Source organism: Haliotis rufescens, unplaced genomic scaffold (assembly GCF_023055435.1).
Source record: "Haliotis rufescens isolate VD_foot unplaced genomic scaffold, xgHalRufe1.0.p SCAF_15, whole genome shotgun sequence".
NCBI classification, from domain to species: Eukaryota; Metazoa; Mollusca; class Gastropoda; order Lepetellida; family Haliotidae; genus Haliotis; species Haliotis rufescens.
The window spans coordinates 35,118,557-35,140,117 of record NW_025963835.1 but is presented as its reverse complement, the minus strand read 5'-3'; the positions used below and the strand labels follow the sequence as shown (position 1 = coordinate 35,140,117).

Here is a 21,561-nt window from a genome sequence, read left to right as displayed (position 1 = left end):
GTCAAATGTTTGTTCTATCCGATGTCATTGTTATCGCCCAGCTCCTGTGGTCAGTCATCCCATGCCATGATTTTTGCCATTTGTCAAGGTTCAGAAATAGGGGTGTGCTCAACGTTTTTCTTTGTGTATATATGACACAAATTTCATTACCCTTGAAGTCGTGTATGGCATGGTTTCGATTAATGCTAAGTTTCAGACGCTCCTAAATGTTCGGTCATAGGTAAAGGGAAAATTACCAAAATGACAAAAAATTAGCATTTATTTCTGTGGTTTCGTAACATAATTGTATACAACAATCATTGTCCCGTTAAAGTGCAGCAACCACGTCAGTGACGTTATTAGGTGATTAGTAACACATGGCGTTGGACATATTGAATGTTGTTAACCCAGACTTCACTGACACACTTCATTGAATTGCTGTCATGTTTTAACGTAACAATGGCAATAGAGAGTATAACGTGAAGGTTTCCAATATGAGTTGGATCGTTAACACAGCGAAACGTGTGGGTACACCCCCCACGTGTTAATGTGCATATAGGCGTTATGTTTGGAACCTTTTATATAATCTAGTGACTACACATACAGTTGCGTTATAGACATATATGTTTATGTTTTTAAGGAAATTATTCGTATAATTATCTTTCCATAAACATACAAATATTCCTAGCCCCGCCCTCCGCCTCCCTCGGAATATTAAATAGTCAATTCCATAGTACATACAGGATTATCAGTTTTAATTTTAGGTGGACAAATATTCCGAATGAAAACAAATAAAAAGTGAAACAACTCCTTTAATTGGACTCCCAAATGTTGCTTCGTGTGCAGACATTGTTCCATGTATCAGTGCTCTCTGTTACTGCGCTCTACGTGTACACACATTTAATACATGGGATATTCAGGCCCCAGCTCGCAGACACGAATGCAAAGAGTTTACGGTTACTGCATAACTTTGTATACTCATCTGAGGCAAAGGCTGAGCCTGTTGACGAGCACCTGGTGTCATCACTGATTGTCGGTGTTCCATCATATACATTTCACAGCTATTTTGCATTTTACGGCCAATGGAATACGTGTCGTTGTTTAATCGAGACTGGTTATTCTCTACCATTAACGTTTTATATTGTTACAACGATGAGATACGGCATGAGTATTGGTTGATAACATCTGGTGATACACAAATACCAAATAACATTTTGGCCATTGTACAACAAACACACCTCACCTTACAATGATCAGCGACACCGAAGTTCGGCTTTTTACAATACACTTGTGGAATGTTTTGAGTCACTTGAGTAAATTCAATCAAATTAAAAAAAAAATACCTGACATTCAAATCCTACTTATTGCTGCGTGGGATCATGGATAACCTCACACTGAACGGATAATGAAATATAACCTATTAACAAAATAAACTATTCATGTTAGTGGTGTTGTATTATGCTTAAAACATAAATATATCTCTTAACGTAAGGGTGCAGGCAATTACATGGAAGAGCCCGATAGTTATCCCTGTTCGAGGATTTTCAATTTACATATATAGTCATTACATATTTCATTTAAACTCAGCTCTAATAAAACACGAGGCTGATCTTAATATTCGTCATCTCAGAAAATTAATAAAGTTTGTTCTTTCCACATGCGTATTGTAATAAAGCATAGTTTTACCCTGAACTATTATAACGGCCAAAAAGTTTAACTTAATCTTCAGGTATATCGATGATCTGATCAACGCTCTTCCTCTGATTTACCCACCTGAACTAGACGTAAAGGTGACCACTGAGACCACCTCGTCTGCTTCATGTTTAGATCTATTCATGGAGATTTAGAATGACACAAAAGACACATCATCCCCACAAGACAGGATAACAAAAAGGATGATTTCAAGTTTCCACTGACAACTTTCCCTGGATGTCGAGCAATATTGCAGCAGCTCCAGCCATTGGTACCGGTACAACTGGTCAGACTTTCTACGAAGATTTCAAAGAGCGTCCTGCGACTCTTGCTTCAAAAGATGTTTGATAACGGTTACAACATTAAAACCTCAGTGTAGCTTTAAGAAAGTAAATTGTATGGTTCTATTCAAGTTTACAAATAATACTAACATGATAAATGGCAAGCGATTTTTGTCATTAGATTGATCTCTTTTATGGGAAAAGACAGTGCTATTGCCTCACTACATTTAAATTGGCTCAACTGAAACTTTACTGTAGTTTTAAATCTCTCGAGTTTAAAAAACCCACAAAGGATAGATGCATGAAGTAAAATGTATTGAAAAGATCAGAATCTCGACGGAATCAACATTAAATGACAATCATACAGCATCCGATATTGACATGTCAAATTAATTACGTGTATGACCAACGCATTCAACAAATCACGCAAAAGCTTTCGGCGCACAGAAAATGTCAGTCGTCTGATGATGTCATATGAGATACGTCGCCATTCTTCTTGGATGTCCTGGACCAGTTCTTGTCAGTTGGCTGGAGGATGTGGTCGCTGTCGAACACGACGATCCATGACATCCCAGCGGTGTTCTATGGGGGGAATGTCAGGGGAGCGTCCAGGCCAGGGCAACACGTTGACGTTGTTGGCTGCAAGGATGTTCTGTACGATCAGGGCTGTATGGGGTTTGGAATTGTCATGCTGATAAAGGACACCACGCAGCAGACGTAGAAATAGTAGGACAGTCGGACGAAGAATGTCATCCATGTAACGCTAAGCAGTCAAATGACCAGTGGTGTTCTCTCCTGCCCACAAATTCCTCCCTCCACCATATATAACACCCCCTCCACCATTCGGCACGACCTCCTGAACGCAACATGCCGTCGTTCGTTCTCCCCTTCGGCGGTAAACACGCTTCCGTACATCAGCTCTGAACAGACAGAACTGGCAACTATGTTGCGCTCTTAATAACTGTCCCCGATTTCCTTGAGCTGTGAGTCAGCTTTCTCGTGTCTTTCGTCTAACTATATGCCCTAATGCATTCGTCGTTGATGGCGTTACTACCAGGAATCGATTCCGGACGAGCAAAGTACGCAAGTAGCAGTCTTCATTGGGCGTAGTTACCCCTGGTCTGCCCGTTCTTGGCCTGTCTGATGTCTGCTGGGTCTGTCTGTAACGTTGCATCAGGTTCATTACAGAAGTACGGGAGCAACCAAACGTTCTAGCCATGTAGGGCATGGGTGACTCTCATCAATACCATACCAAGTGCCCACGCTGTTAAGATATCAGTCGTAGCATTTCTTTGGTGTGTTTTTTTCATCAGTGTGAGTGTTTAACATGGCGTATATCATTTTTAGCACCCAAAACTGGCTCACACAGAAGCTATCGATCAATGAAATATAATAGCATATTTGATATCAAAAGACACTCGGGTGAGGATGGCTATATATGCCCTTGTTGCCCAAGCGGCAGGTGTTTTCCACTTTTTCGAATTTTCTATAGCAACAACAACAACAACAGCAGCAGCAACAGCAACAGCAACAACAACAACAACAACAACAACAGCGTGGGGGAGCCAGGAGTGATGCAAGTCTCAGAAATTTACCACTTTAGGGAAACCCACAAGTAGACCCGGGTTCGATTCCCGACATGGGTACAATGTGTGAAGCCCATTTCTGGTGTCCCCCGCCGTGATATTGCTGGAATATTGCTAAAAGCGGCGTAAAACCATACTCACTCACTCACTCACTCACTCACAATCATAGAATCTGGCGTGCAACGAATTGCGGCGCATTGATTGGGCCACCCGTGCCCCCTCGATCCCATATTGTTGGAGAAATTGCAGGATCGTCAGCACTAAACCAACCTAATGAATCTTGGCTGTATACAACTGTGGGCACACTTGTTTAGATCACCACATAAGACAGGGGGGAAAGAGAGACATATTCCGTTTTGACATGGTGCCGGTTTGGGTTGTGTTCTTGCCGTTTTGATCTACATTGTCATCTCCGTTTTGACATGTTGCCGGTTTGGGTTAATCCCACCGTTACTTCCGGACCGGCTGACCGACGTGTGGGTCTGACACTGATCATGGGTTTGGATATTTCTGAGAAAGTAGCGACATTTACCCTTGGCGTCACTGGACTGCTGACCACATTGTTCTACAAACTCTACTCCAGCCGTGAGCGGACAGCTGACAGAGTTAGGGTAAGAAGCACTCACCTCGTCTTCAGAATGACATTGACAACCAACGTAGAATAGAAACGAAAGTAGTGATTAGACTAAACTTGTTCCCTTGTCAAAACACTGTTTTCTGTTTACGCCGCACTCAGCAACATTCTGCCATATGACGACAGTCTGTAAATAATGAAGTCTGGACCAGACAATCCAGTGACTGACATCAATATCATCGAATTACGCATTTGGGATACGATGACATGCATCAACCAAGTCAGTGATCATGAACACCCGATCCCGTTAGTAACCTCATACGACAAGCATAGTCGCCTTTTACGACAAGCATGGAAGACGTATTCTCTGCTCTTCATGGCTCCCATGGGGATTCTGGGTTAGAAGTATAGATCTCCAACAACCAGTGGTGGTTAAGTGGATCAGGTGGTCAAGCTCGCTGACTTGGTTGAAAGCGTACGTGTCATTGTACCACAACGGCATGGATCATTCACAATGTTACTCACAGGATTATCTGGTCCAGGCTTGATTATTTAGAGGCCACTGTCATATAGCTGGAATATTGCTGAGTGCAGCGTTAAACAACAAACAATTAAACTTTATGCAGGGAAGACGATAGCGTCAAGGTGATGTAGACTTCTAGACTGTCTAGATCAACAAAGAAGCTGGCATTATGCGAACTGAACGTAACCATGGTAACAATCTGACCACCCTGATAGTTCTCCAGGGGCAGGTAATGTGGCAGTGGACTGATACACTGTACAGAGTTGCGTCCCTTAGATTGCTACTGCCCGTTTGTCCCAGTCCCAGACTCTACTCATAAACCCTGATCTGTTATTTATGTTGATGTGAGGATGTGTACCGTAGCAATATGACAGGGATGTTGTAATGTCAGCTGTCATGATGAGGTTGCAGGGGAGTAGTAGACTATCCAGTGACATGGTACATAACATACTAATATGTAATACTGTAAATCTTGAAATTAATGTGTCTCCACATTAAAACGACTGCAGACACCCATTTTCCCGAGGCAAGAGAGTTAAAAAGACTTTAAAAGTCCAGTTTCCACCCTTGCCAAACTAGGCTGGAATTCCTGGGCTCGATCTTGGTGCCACCAGTAGTTATTACGGGTTATGTCCCTTCTAAGCCTCTCCTATGGACCAATCTGATTTCATAACTTGCATTTGTTTCAAACAAAATGGCGGCGCCCACTCAAGATGATCTGATCGATCATCAAGATGTTTTGGGTGATAAAACAGGTCTTACATCGAGAAGCACATTGGCGATGCACACACTTTGCAAATCGTCCAAAATCTGCACAATAGTTTACAAACTGGATTTCGATTTCATGTTATCCCACTCATGTATGCAATTGTTGTTGCTGTTAATCCTCTTCTGTTAATACTCCACCCCTTGTCCTGCCTGCAGGGGCCAACTACCTGTTAAACATATAACAAGATATATTTGGGATAACACTTTCTTAGTAAAGTACATATACTTGTCCTTTTTTGGTAGCTCCAATTTTTTCCCATCCAGGATTCAGAGGGGAACACAAGGTATTGATATAGACTACCAGTTGTCGGACTTTCATTTTGTGGAAGCCTCGGTGGCTAAGTGGGTTAGATCGTTGACTTTGTGTGTTGGCGATTTGGTGCCTCACCCCAGTGTGGGTTCAAAGCCTGGATGGGACTCAACCAAAAAAAGTTCTAAAATCTGTACTTTTCTAAGAAAGTGTTATCGCAAACATACCATTTGTTACATTTGACCACCTTCCAAATGGCATTGCGTTCCTACCTGTAAAACATACCCGACATACGTACCACCCATTTTTCACAAATACATTTATTCGTATCTATACGTAGCAGCCATATAATGTCCGAGTCCCAGGATGGGAAACAGTGTTACTAATAGACATTCCCTGGCTGAGTCTACCCCTCCCTGACAACCTGCCTTCGTGGCTAAAGATGGTCTTCTTCTGTTCAGAACGCCCGGAACATTCCGCTGAAGGACCTGCATGATGTTTTGCGGGACAATGACAACCGGCTGGCGTACGCGACGGTGGAGGGAATCGTGGACCCGTACTTCCAGCAGCTGGTCAGCGTCCACGGCACCATGAAGGGCGTCATCCAGCACATACAGAAGGTGGAGCACAAGTCAAAGAGGGTGCAGGGATATTGGTGAGAGCTTAAGTGTTGTGTAGGGAGGTTGGTGAGAGCTTAAGTGTTGTGTAGGGAGGTTGGTGAGAGCCAAAGTGTTGTGTGGTGAGGCTGGTGAGAGCTTAAGTGTTGTGTTGGGAGGTTGGTGATAGCTGAAGTGTTGTGTAGGGAGGTTGGTGAGAGCTGAAGTGTTGTGTGGGGAGGCTGGTGAGAGCTTAAGTGTTGTGTATCGAGGTTGGATAGAGCTTAAGTGTTGTGTGGGGAGGCTGGTGAGAGCTTAAGTGTTGTGTAGGGAGATTGGTGAGAGCTTAAGTGTTGAGTAGGGAGATTGGTGAGAGCTTAAGTGTGGAGTAGGGAGGCTGGTGAGAGCGTAAGTGTTGTGTATCGAGGTTGGATAGAGCTTAAGTGTTGTGTATCGAGGTTGGATAGAGCTTAAGTGTTGTGTAGGGAGGCTGGTGAGAGAGTAAGTGTTGTGTAGGGAGGTTGGTGAGAGCTTAAGTGTTGTGTTGGGAGACTGGTGAGAGAGTAAGTGTTGTGTAGGGAGGTTGGTGAGAGCTTAAGTGTTGTGTTGGGAGACTGGTGAGAGCTTAAGTGTTGTTTAGGGAGGTTGGTGAGAGCTTAAGTGTTGTGTTGGAAGACTGGTGAGAGCTTAAGTGTTGTGAAGGGAGGTATCTGAGTATTCAAGTTCCTGTTACCCACTAGTTTTTACACGTGTGGGAATTTAAGTTAAATATTTAAAAACACTATTCATCTAGTCCCTGCAAACTGGTGTCTAGGTGGTTTGAGTGCTTTAGTTTAGAGAGACTCAAAAATGCCACGATACTTCCAGAAGAAAGTGTGATGGCAAATGATCGGAACGCCCGTTTATAATTTCAAAACAAGTTGCTGATTTGCTAATCAAATACGCAGGGTTTCTTCACAATATTTTGATGATACACACAAGTTTTATTTTTGTAGCGTATCTGTAATGTTTGTTGCGTATTTGATACGCTTGGATTTTATTTTACTGCATATTTCTGCATTTCTGATGCGTATTTTACGCAGATACGCAGCTTATCTGGAGCTCTGTTTGTGAGAGCTTAAGTGTTGTGTTGGAAGACTGGTGAGAGCTTAAGTGTTGTGAAGGGAGGTATCTGGGTATTCAAATTCCTGTGTTGTGATATACTACAGAACAGAACCATGTCAGTGTCGTCATATTACCAAGATTTCTATAAATATGCTTTTATTGTTAAATAATAAGTTTGAAATGCCCTTGCAAAACAACCTCTTGAGAAATCTATTTTTACACCTCGTGCAAAGCGAGCGAGTTTTAAATGCACCAAACAGCTTCAAAAGCCATGTGAAAATACATACTAAATAACGTGACTGAATACTGTAGAAAGTGCTGCTGATAAGTTAATAATATTAACACAAAATGCTGGCAAGTAAAGAATTCTAATAAAGTAATTCATACCGTTTGTAGACCATCTGTCTTCCAAATAAATACAACCCACATAGCCATGATGGCAGGCAGGCAGGCAGGCGACATACTCCCAAAATATAACATACAACATCCCAGCAGTTATTCCCCTTTGTAACCACTAAAATTGCAACCCGCTAAAAAGATTGACAATAAATCACTGCTATATGTGCTGGGGTTAACCATAGCAATTCTCGGACAGTCTCACGAGAACACATAAATACCAAATAATAAATTTATCATTTTGGCCGTAACAAATAGCCACATTAAGAATGTCATTGTACACCATTTTCCCGAGGCAAGGGCTATAAAAGTCCAGTTCCCACCCTTGCCAAACTAGGCTAGAATTCTGGAGTGACATGTTGGTTGGACTAATGAGTCTATGCATTGTCCAATCAAAATCGTGTAATGAAATCGACTTCCAGTTCATAAACAACATGAATTTCAACCTGCAGATTTCGGTTAACTGCAGGATATGCAAAACATATGTAATGCCATCTAGGCATCGACAGATATTTTGCAAATCTTTTCATGTTTGTATCAGGTGCTCAAGTGATCTGATGCACTTTGCGGGTTAAGACCCATTATATAACAATATTGATCAGATCATTTTGACTGGGCGCTGCCATTTTGTTTGAATCAAATGCAAGTGATATGAGAGATAGAATCTGATTGGTCAGTAGGAGGGACATAGAAGGGACATAACTTGTAATAGCCACTGGTGGCGCTATGAACGATCCGGGAAATTCCAGGTTGGGAACTGGACTTTTATAGTTGGTTAACACCCTTGACTCGGGAAGATGTTGTACACAAGAGGACATCAAACGCTGTAGGAAATCATTCGCAGTTAGGAACACCAGATGATTCAGCTGTGTACATTCATGTAGTGCAAAACACGACACAGGTGCACAACACGACACAGGTGCACAATATGACACAGGTGCACAACACGACACAGGTGCACAATATGACACAGGTGCACAATGCGACACAGGTGCACAATAGGACACAGGTGCACAACACGACACAGGTGCACAATGCGACACAGGTGCACAATATGACACAGGTGCACAATACGACACAGGTGCACAATATGACACAGGTGCACAATACGACACAGGTGCACAACACGACACAGGTGCACAATAAGACCCAGGTGCACAACACGACACAGGTGCACAACACGACACAGGTGCACAACACGACACAGGTGCACAACACGACACAGGTGCACAATACGACACAGGTGCACAATACGACACAACTATTAGATGCCAATTAAATAGCACATCCTGCCTAGTCAATGTACATGTTGTTTCTTCAACAGTCACTGACTGGTGAGTGAAGAAATAGCACCTTTCTTACAATGCTAGGTTTTGCAAACAAAAATGGCTTCCCAGAGTGGTAGCCGCAAGCAGACGCAGACAGGTATACTACTATTCCTATAGTTTTAAATGATTTACAGGGTTTACTACGAAACTGGTTCTCAAGTTAAAATACCAAAATGTCAAGAAACAGGTGGGTAAAATCTTTTGGAATACCCTCTAAAAACTGTGGATACCCAATCAATATCAAACCCCTGGGTAAAATACCCAAATAGCCAAATGCTAATCTAACGTGCTGGCTTAACACATTCGTCATGTATGTTGCGATTATTTAGTCAGGGAAGGTCCCCATGGTTGAGCAGCTGAAGGTTGATAGACGTTCTCACTAAACATGATCTTGTAGGTTGTCCATCAGCAGAGTTCCTGTGTTCCAGGTCCGACGCCAAGAAAATCATGCAGGACACGTTGGAAGCCGTTCCCTTCAAGTTGGTGGAGCCACCGAAGGGTGAACTTGAGGTCTACGTGAATGAGGCGCTGAGCGCGGACCTCCTTCAAGACGAACTCACTGTCACTTTTGACCATTTCGAGCCAGGCAAATCATCCCTGCTCCAAAGTGGCATTGACCGAATCTTTGGCGAAGTGTCGAAGGGCATCCAGGACACAGAGAAGATGTTGTTGGTCGGCACCAGTCTGCGGGGGATCGGGGAACTTTGTCTGGAGGATGGGAAGGCGATGATCGGGCCGCCATGTGATGGTTCCAGGTTCATACTGACCAAATTAAGTAAAGCATCAGTAGTCCGCAAGTTTGAATCCCAGGCATATGTTTACAAGTTTCTGACAGTTCTGTTTGGAGCAGTGAGTTCTGGAGTGTTGTTTTTCATCCTGTGGAAGTTTTACAGGAAGTGGAAAGATATTCGCCAACAGCAGGCGGCATTTGCCCTGATTCGGGCGACTAATGATCACAGCCTTCCTGACTCTGATGGTTCTGACTCCAATCAACAGTGTGTGGTCTGTCTTTCGAGTAGAAGGAGTGTTATAATCATGGACTGTCGGCATGTGTGTGTTTGTTCCAACTGTGCTGAGCGACTTCCCTCCCCGAAAAAGTGCCCGGTGTGTAGACGCTATGTTCAACAGTTCCTCCCTCTGTTCAATGCATAAACAGGAAGTGGAACTATTTAACACCACTGATAAGTGAGGATGATACCCCGTGTGTTGATAATCAGTTTCGTATATAATGTCGGCAATGGTAGGGCTGTCAGTGGTTTAACATGTCCCATACATTGCAGTGTTCGAAATTCAGAGTGAAAGTCAAGGATCCTTGGCTGAAACTTTATGATAGGCCATTATAAATTAATTGATAGATTATCATCCACTTTTTGTTCAAACGTGGGGAGGGAGGCTTTTTATTTATTTTATTTTTTTCTATTAAAATGGTCAAGTTGAAGACTGGACACCTTGGTATGAACAATAGATGACAATGATGAAAATAATAAATTAGCATTGATTTCAAAAGTAGCAGTCTGATGTATCTGTGTCAAACCTATTTTTGATTTCCATGTACTTGTGCGTTTATGAGTTTATCCTCAATTGACGTTAACCTGTTAAATTCCCAACAAGCAAACTTGTTGAAGAGTCAAAGGGCAGGCGTACAAGTCTTTAAGGGTTTACACACCCTCTCGTATTTTCAAAATAGCAAGCACCTTCTTGACAGCTGACATCAAGCAGCCGATAGGCAGGCAGGCACCGAGAGTCGGTTGTAGACCAGTTTACGGCATGTCGTAAATATGAAATGGCCCTTTGACAGCTGATGTTGTTACAGTGCTCTAAACATTTCACTTGGGGGATTATAGGTGAGTCACGTGGGGATGTTAATCTAGTAATTAATTTATCAAACAAAATGGCCTAAACAAAATACATCTTGATGCTTCCTAGATTCTACTACTGCAGCAGACCTCAAGGACGTCAGTACCGTCGTTCGTTTCTAACACTTGAATGATTCTTAATGCTGATTGGTCAATCAACTGAAGTCATATGAAGTCACAGTGCTTCATTGTTGAAACCCAGTCGCCTAAGGCCCGTAATTCACTGTGCAGAGTTGTGTCTCTTGGGCACGCCAGAAACCTATGTTTGTGGGTTTGAATCCTGGTTCGCCCTGATTATGTTTCTTGGTTTGTCTGCACCATACCCATGCTTGTAGGTTTCACTTTGGGCTTTCCTCCCACATTAAACTGACATGCTGTGATATAACTGGAATACTTTTTAAAGCGTCGTGAAACCCAACTCACTCACCCATTGTTGATAAAAATTTGACATGACATCATTCATGACTTTGCATGACATCATCTGAACATTAACCGGCCTTCAGTGACATTTCTCTGTAGGGGTGACATTTTATATGATTTTTCCTCATCTTCTTTCTTCAAATGTGAATGTGTAATATGTAGACTAACCTCTTCGAAACCCGGAATTACGGATTAACTGTCCCTTGCAGATGAAAACTTACAGTCCCTCGCCAAAGACTCGGGATGACAACCATTCAGACACTGGGGACAGATAATCCATAGTTCCTTATAGCTCGTTGGTTCCAGCAGTTCTGAGTTTCAAGTACGTTATACTCAGTAATTACTCATTTATATTCTAAGAGAGTAAAGGAAGAAAAACATTTGGAATGTCAGCCCTACAGAGAAACGTCACTGAAGGCAGCCTAATGTTCCGATGACAAAATGTAATCAGTTTGTGACGTTGTGAACAATGGATGTCAGATGTTTCTTCATATAGAAGCCGTTGCACAGTGGATGCGACGTTCACTTGTGTACCTTTCGTCTTTCCAACTCCACTTGAAATTATACAATTAATGGGGAACTAAACATGATTCTCTTCTTATGACATATGAACTAAACGTGATTCTGTTCTGAAATGAAAACTATGGAAGGTCAATGACCATGAATGTAGGAATTAATAATTAACTATTGGAGCAAGTACACACTTTACTTTTCTAAGGACCACGAATATTTGTCCATCTAGTTTCTATAAAGACCACGAATATTGGTCTACGACCACAAAGGTAAAGTGTGTCTTGCTCCAACGAACAAAAACCCTACACTGACGATTGCAATGCATCATGTGTCAGAATCCATTTTCGGCACGTGAAGCGAATGCCACGATCTGTTTTCCGCAAAGCATGGGAGGTTTATGCTAAATGTTCATGTTACATGAACCAAAACAATGTTTGTTTTGTTTTTATTATCTCTCCTCCATAGTATTATGGCATAGTTGACCAATCAGCATTGAGAATCGCTAAAATGCACATGTGCAAATATCTGAAGGTTTTCACACACGATCATTCTACCTGTATGTCAAATATTAAAGGATTTCATTGACTGTATGTTAGTCTAGTCTCATCAGGTTTTAGGAGACTAATTTTTCATGGTTATTAATATTTTGTTTTTCACGGACAGCCCCAACCATTGGTTCTTAAGGTCATAAAACAAATCAGATAATACCAACATGTGGCCACAGTGTGATACATATCAAGATTATCATTATTATTGTTTAAACCAGAAGCCTGACAATACATTTCATATCCATGATCATTTTCACTTCTGAGCATGGAAGGATGGATGACTTGTTGAACAGATGTATTCTGTTAATGTCTTAGAAACAAGGTTTGTGTGTACAGATCTGAATCAGCACATCTGAGTCTCCACGATATACAGGATATATGTGATTGGCATGTTTTCAAGGAGGGTGATGTTTCTGAACGCCCACAATGTCCAGTGAATGATGTATGTTTTGGTAAAACTCAAGGACAAACTATTGTTTCCCTGCCATTCGGGATAAGGATATATATTTTTTAAATGCCCCCCTCCGTCAGGTGGTTGGTTCTGTTTGTTCCTTCACCATGTTTATTGGCCCCCCTTTTGTTGATGTTTTGAATTGAGGTGATGTTTTTTAAAATTAATTACTGATTTGTCCAAGCTGATCGGTGTGAAAGTAGTAAACAAACATGTCTGAGAAGCACTATTTACTTTAGCACACCGGAACTCTGGACACTGTTGTTATCTGCCTCCTGCAGGTCATTTGTAATCAATAAAATATACTTCACCAGGTCGTCATGCTTCTTGCTGGCTCTTCAAGAGAGCTTGTGTCATGGTCTGACTGTCCGTCGTCAATATGACTTTCCTTGCATTGTAAACATCATCACATTGGAGACATCACATTGTAAACATCATCACATTGTAAACATCACATTGTAAACATCATATTGTAAACAACATCACATTGTGAACGTCACATTGTAAACATCATCATATTGTAAACATCATCACATTGTGAACATCACATTGTAAACATCATCATATTGTGAACATCACATTGTAAACATCATCATATTGTAAACATCACATTGTAAACATCATCACATTGTGAACATCACATTGTAAACATCATCACATTGTGAACATCACATTGTAAACATCATCATATTGTGAACATCACATTGTAAACATCATCACATTGTGAACATCACATTGTAAACATCATCACATTGTAAACATCATATTGTAAACATCACATTGTGAACATCATCATATTGTAAACATCACATTGTAAACATCATCACATTGTGAACATCATCATATTGTAAACAACATCACATTGTAAACGTCACATTGTAAATGTCACATTGTAAACATCATCATATTGTAAACATCACATTGTGAACATCACATTGTAAACATCACATTGTAAACATCACATTGTAAACATCATCATATTGTAAACATCACATTGTGAACATCACATTGTAATCATCATCATATTGTCAACATCATCATATTGTAAACATCACATTGTGAACATCACATTGTAAACATCATCACATTGTAAACATCATATTGTAAACATCATCACATTGGAGACATCACATTGTAAACATCACATTGTAAACAACATCACATTGTAAACAACATCACATTGTAAACATCATAATGTAAACAACATCACATTGTGAACGTCACAATGTAAACATCACATTTTAAACATCATCACATTGGAGACATCACATTGTAAACATCACATTGTAAACAACATCACATTGTAAACAACATCACATTGTAAACATCATAATGTAAACAACATCACATTGTGAACGTCACAATGTAAACATCATCATATTGTAAACATCACATTTTAAACATCATCACATTGTAAACATCAGATTGTGAACATCATCACATTGTGAACATCACATTGTAAACATCATATTGTAAACATCATCACATTGTGAACATATTGTAAACATCACGTTGTGAACGTCACATTGTAAACATCATCATATTGTAAACATCATATTGTAAACATCACATTGTGAACATCATCATATTGTAAACAACATCACATTGTGAACGTCACATTGTAAACATCATCATATTGTAAACATCATCACATTGTGAACATCACATTGTAAACATCATCACATTGTGAACATCACATTGTAAACAACATCACATTGTAAACATATTGTAAACAACATCATATTGTGAACGTCACATTGTAAACATCATCATATTGTAAACATCATCATATTGTAAACATCACATTGTAAACATCACATTGTAAACATATTGTAAACATCACATTGTGAACATCATCATATTGTAAACAACATCACATTGTAAACATCATCATATTGTAAACATCACATTGTGAACATCACATTGTAAACATCATCATATTGTAAACATCATCACATTGTGAACATCACATTGTAAACATCATCATATTGTAAACATCACATTGTAAACATCATCATATTGTAAACATCATCACATTGTGAACATCACATTGTAAACATCATCATATTGTAAACATCACATTGTAAACATCATCATATTGTAAACATCATCACATTGTGAACATCACATTGTAAACATCATCACATTGTAAACATCACATTGTAAACATCATCATATTGTAAACATCATCACATTGTGAACATCACATTGTAAACATCATCATATTGTAAACAACATCACATTGTAAACATATTGTAAACATTGTAAACAACATCACATTGTGAACGTCACATTGTAAACATCATATTGTAAACATCATCACATTGTGAACATCAAATTGTAAACATCACATTGTAAACAATCACATTGTAAATATCTTCACATTATAAACATCAGCACATTGTCAACATCATCACATTGTCAACATCATCACATTGTAAACATCATCACATTGTCAACATCATCACATTGTAAATATCTTCACATTATAAACATCAGCACATTGTCAACATCATCACATTGTCAACATCATCACATTGTCAACATCATCACATTGTAAACATCATCACATTGTGAACATCACATTGTAAACATCATCACATTGTGAACATCACATTGTAAACATCACATTGTGAACCTCACATTGTAAACAACATCACATATGCATTGTAAACATATTGTAAACAACATCATATTGTGAACGTCACATTGTCAACATCATCACATTGTCAACATCATCACATTGTAAACATCATCACATTGTCAACATCATCACATTGTCAACATCATCACATTGTCAACATCACCTTGGAAACATCAGCTGATTGTAAACATCAGCACATTGTAAACATCTTCACATTGTAAACATCACATCGTAAACATCACATTGCAAACATCATCACATTGTAAAGATCATCACATTGGAAACATCATAACATTGTAAAGATCATCACATTGTAAAGATCATCACATTGGAAACATCATCACATTGTAAAGATCATCACATTGTAAACATCACATTGTGAACATCACATTGTAAAATATATCTTCATTGTAAACATCTTCACAAATAAAACATCACATTGTAAACATCATCACATTGTAAACATCATCACATTGCAAACATCATCACATTGTAAACATCGAATTGTCAACATCATCACATTGTAAACATCAACACATTGTAAACAGCATCGTATTGTAAACAACATCACTTGTAAAGATCAACACATTGTAAACATCACATTGTAAACAACAACACATTGTAAACAACATCACATTGTAAACATCATCACATTGTAAACATCATCACATTGTAAACAGCATCACATTGTAAACAGCATCGCATTGGAAACATCAAATTGTCAACATCATCACATTGGAAACATCATCGCATTGGAAACATCAAATTGTAAACAACATCACATTGACAACAGCACCACATTATAAACATCATCACATTGGAAACATCATCACATTGTAAACATCAACACATTGTAAACATCATCAAATTGTAAACATCATCACATTGTAAACATCATCGCATTGTAAACATCATCGCATTGTAAACGTCATTGTAAACATCACATTGTAAACATGAACACATTGTAAACATCATCACATTGTAAACGTCATTGTAAACATCATCACATTGTAAACATCACATACTTGTTCCCACCAATGATTAATCTTGAATTTGTTGAAGAGGTTCGAATCTGATTTTCAATATGATCATGGTAGCTATGTTGATGAAGGTATTTATGGCCAGTGCTGACCTGAAAATGTTATAGAATGCTCTTAGACTATCTCCAAATGTAGTTTTGGTTGTGTAAACATCTCTGAAATGGCCAGTCTGAGAAAGAACAGCTCTGGCATGTATCCTTCTCATGATGATCACGTCCTACTTTGTTCCATACAAAACATTGTATGTGGTGTATCCTTGTGTTCAAAACCAAGGTCTATATGACTCTGACGCTTTATTTAAGTTGAAAATACCAAGCTCTATAGCTGGCAGAAACTACCAGGGGAGGCTGTTGGGTACATCTCTTGCCATCCAAAAACATCTATGAAAAATCTGACCAAACAAAACTCAAAGGAAAAGACTTTAATTTACCCCATTAATCATATCTTTTGTTTGGTTCCACGATACCTCACTCAGACATGACATAGTGACATGGATACCTCACTCAGACATGACATAGTGACATCGATACCTCCCTCAGACATGACATATTGACATCGATGCCTCACTCAGACATGACACTGACATGGATACCTCACTCAGACATGACACTGACATGGATACCTCACTCAGACATGACATAGTGACATCGATACCTCACTCAGACATGACAGTGACATGGATACCTCACTCAGACATGACAGTGACATGGATACCTCACTCAGACATGACACTGACATCGATACCTTACTCAGACATGACATAGTGACATGGACACCTCACTTAGACATGACAGTGACATGGACACCTCACTCAGACATAACATAGTGACATGGACACCTCACTCAGACATGACATAGTGACATGGATACCTCACTCAGACATGACAGTGACATGGATACCTCACTCAGACATGACATAGTGACATGGATACCTCACTCAGACATGGCAGTGACATGGACACCTCACTCAGACATGACATAGTGACATGGACACCTCACTCAGACATGACATAGTGACATGGATACCTCACTCAGACATGACATAGTGACATCGATACCTCACTCAGACATGACATAGTAACATGGACACCTCACTCAGACATGACATAGTGACATGGATACCTCACTCAGACATGACAGTGACATGGATACCTCACTCAGACATAGTGACATGGACACCTCACTTAGACATGACATAGTGACATCGATACCTCACTCAGACATGACATAGTGACATGGACACCTCACTCAGACATGACACTGACATCGATACCTCACTCAGACATGACATAGTGACATGGATACCTCACTCAGACATGACATATTGACATGGATACCTCACTCAGACATGACATAGTGACATGGACACCTCACTCAGACATGACATAGTGACATGGATACCTCACTCAGACATGACAGTGACATGGATACCTCACTCAGACATGACAGTGACATGGATACCTCACTCAGACATGACATAGTGACATGGATACCTCACTCGGACATAGTGACATGGATACCTCACTCAGACATAACATAGTGACATGGATACCTCACTCAGACATAACATAGTGACATGGATACCTCACTCAGACATAACATAGTGACATGGATACTTCACTCAGACATGACAGTGACATGGATACCTCACTCAGACATAACATAGTGACATGGACACCTCACTCAGACATGACATAGTGACATGGACACCTCACTCAGACATAACATAGTGACATGGATACCTCACTCAGACATGACAGTGACATGGATACCTCACTCAGACATGACATAGTGACATGGACACCTCACTTAGACATGACAGTGACATGGATACCTCACTCAGACATGACATTGTCACATGGACACCTCACTTAGACATGACAGTGACATGGACACCTCACTTAGACATGACATAGTGACATGGACACCTCACTCAGACATGACATAGTGACATGGATACCTCACTCAGACTTGACAGTGACATGGATACCTCACTCAGACATGACAGTGACATGGATACCTCACTCAGACATGACAGTGACATGGATACCTCACTCAGACATGACAGTGACATGGATACCTCACTCAGACATAGTGACATGGACACCTCACTCAGACATGACAGTGACATGGATACCTCACTCAGACATGACAGTGACATGGATACCTCACTCAGACATGACAAAGTGACATGGACACCTCACTCAGACATGACATCGTTACATGGACACCTCACTCAGACATGACATCGTGACATGGACACCTCACTCAGACATGACAGTGACATGGATACCTCACTCAGACATGACAGTGACATGGATACCTCACTCAGACATGACAGTGACATGGATACCTCACTCAGACATGACAGTGACATGGATACCTCACTCAGACATGACAGTGACATGGATACCTCACTCAGACATGACAGTGACATGGATACCTCACTCAAACATGACATCATGACATGGATACCTCACTCAGACATGACATTGTGACATGGATACCTCACTCAGACATGGCAGTGACATGGACACCTCACTCAGACATGACATTGTGACATGGACACCTCACTCAGACATGACATTGTGACATGGATACCTCACTCAGACATGACAGTGACATGGATACCTCACTCAGACATGACAGTGACATGGATACCTCACTCAGACATGACATAGTGACATGGATACCTCACTCAGACATGACATCATGACATGGATACCTCACTCAGACATGACATTGTGACATGGATACCTCACACAGACATGACAGTGACATGGATACCTCACTCAGACATGACATCATGACATGGATACCTCAGACAGACATGACAGGGACATGGATACCTCACTCAGACATGACAGTGACATGTATACCTCACTCAGACATGACATCATGACATGACATGACATGGACCTACCACTCTCCAGGCAGACATTCTACTCACACCATCGATGTGGTCATACTGACCTACCACTCTCCAGGCAGACGTTCTACTCACACCATCGATGTGGTCATACTGACCTACCACTCTCCAGGCAGACGTTCTACTCACACCATCGATGTGGTCATACTGACCTACCACTCTCCAGGCCGACGTTCTACTCACACCATCGATGTGGTCATACTGACCTACCACTCTCCAGGCCGACGTTCTACTCACACCATCGATGTGGTCATACTTACGTACCACTCTCCAGGCAGACGTTCTACTCACACCATCGATGTGGTCATACTAACCTACCACTCTCCAGGCCGACGTTCTGCTCACACCATTGATGTGGTCATACTGACCTACCACTCTCCACGCAGACGTTCTACTCACACCATCGATGTGGTCATACTGACCTACCACTCTCCAGTCAGACCTTCTACTCACACCATCGATGTGGTCATACTGACCTACCACTCTCCAGACCGACGTTCTACTCACACCATCGATGTGGTCATACTGACCTACCACTCTCCAGGCCGACGTTCTACTCACACCATCGATGTGGTCATACTGACCTACCACTCTCCAGACCGACGTTCTACTCACACCATCGATGTGGTCATACTGACCTACCACTCTCCAGGCAGACGTTCTACTCACACCATCGATGTGGTCATACTGACCTTCCACTCTCCAGGCAGATGTTCTACTCACACCATCGATGTGGTCATACTGACCTACCACTCTCCAGGCAGACATTCTACTCACACCATCGATGTGGTCATACTGACCTACCACTCTCCAGACCGACATTCTACTCACACCATCGATGGGGCCATACTGACCTACCACTCTCCAGGCAGATGTTCTACTCACACCATCGATGTGGTCATACTGACCTACCACTCTCCAGACCGACGTTCTACTCACACCATCGATGTGGTCATACTGACCTACCACTCCCCAGGCAGACGTTCTGCTCACACCATCGATGTGGTCATACTGACCTACCACTCTCCAGACCGACGTTCTACTCACACCATCGATGTGGTCATACTGACCTACCACTCTCCAGGCAGACGTTCTACTCACACCATCAATGTGGTCATACTGATCTTCCACTCTCCAGGCAGATGTTCTACTCACACCATTGATGTGGTCATACTGACCTACCACTCTCCAGACCGACATTCTACTCACACCATCGATGTGGTCATACTGACCTACCACTCTCCAGACCGACATTCTACTCACACCATCGATGGGGCCATACTGACCTACCACTCTCCAGGCAGACGTTCTACTCACACCATCGATGTGGTCATACTGACCTACCACTCTCCAGACCGACGTTCTACTCACACCATCGATGTTGTCATACTGACCTACCACTCTCCAGACCGACGTTCTGCTCACACCATCGATGTGGTCATACTGACCTACCACTCTCCAGGCAGACGTTCTACTCACACCATCGATGTGGTCATACTGACCTACCACTCTCCAGGCAGACATTCTACTAACACCATCGATGTGGTCATACTGACCTTCTGCTCTCCAGGCCGACGTTCTTCTCACACCATCGATGTGGTCATACTGACCTACCACTCTCCAGGCAGACGTTCTACTCACACCATCGATGTGGTCATACTGACCTACTGTTCTCCAGGCAGACGTTCTACTAACACCATCGATGTGGTCATACTGACCTACCACTCTCCAGGCCTACCTTCTACTCACACCATCGATGTGGTCATACTGACCTACCACTCTCCAGGCAGACGTTCTACTCACACCATCGATGTGGTCATACTGACCTACCACTCTCCAGGCCGACGTTCTGCTCACACCATCGATGTGGTCATACTAACCTACCACTCTCCAGGGAGACGTTCTACTCACACCATCGATGTGGTCATACTAACCTACCACTCTCCAGGGAGACGTTCTACTCACACCATCGATGTGGTCATACTGACCTACCACTCTCCAGGCCGACGTTCTACTCACACCATCGATGTGGTCATAGATACATCTTTGGTATATACACCTCTCCTGTTTCACAAACTTGACC

The 21,561-nt window shown here is 41.4% G+C and overlaps 1 protein-coding gene across 1 annotated transcript; it reads left to right on the top strand.

Annotated features, from left to right (window-relative positions):
* Positions 1 to 3,983: 3,983 nt before the first annotated feature.
* LOC124151885 (mitochondrial ubiquitin ligase activator of NFKB 1-like) lies at positions 3,984 to 13,182 on the top strand. Its single transcript, XM_046524568.2, has 3 exons — positions 3,984 to 4,149; positions 6,115 to 6,308; positions 9,506 to 13,182. The coding sequence occupies exons 1-3, from the start codon at positions 4,033 to 4,035 to the stop codon at positions 10,227 to 10,229; spliced, it is 1,035 nt and encodes a 344-aa protein (XP_046380524.1). The 5' UTR covers positions 3,984 to 4,032; the 3' UTR covers positions 10,230 to 13,182.
* The last annotated feature ends 8,379 nt before the right edge of the window (positions 13,183 to 21,561 follow it).

Bases quoted from the DNA above. Each gene is read 5' to 3' on its own strand.
- LOC124151885 (XM_046524568.2), top strand. From the start codon at position 4,033: ATGGGTTTGGATATTTCTGAGAAAGTAGCGACATTTACCCTTGGCGTC. The intron at 4,150-6,114 runs GTAAGAAGCACT...TCTTCTGTTCAG, and splicing joins GGACAGCTGACAGAGTTAGG to AACGCCCGGAACATTCCGCT. The intron at 6,309-9,505 runs GTGAGAGCTTAA...CCTGTGTTCCAG, and splicing joins AAGAGGGTGCAGGGATATTG to GTCCGACGCCAAGAAAATCA.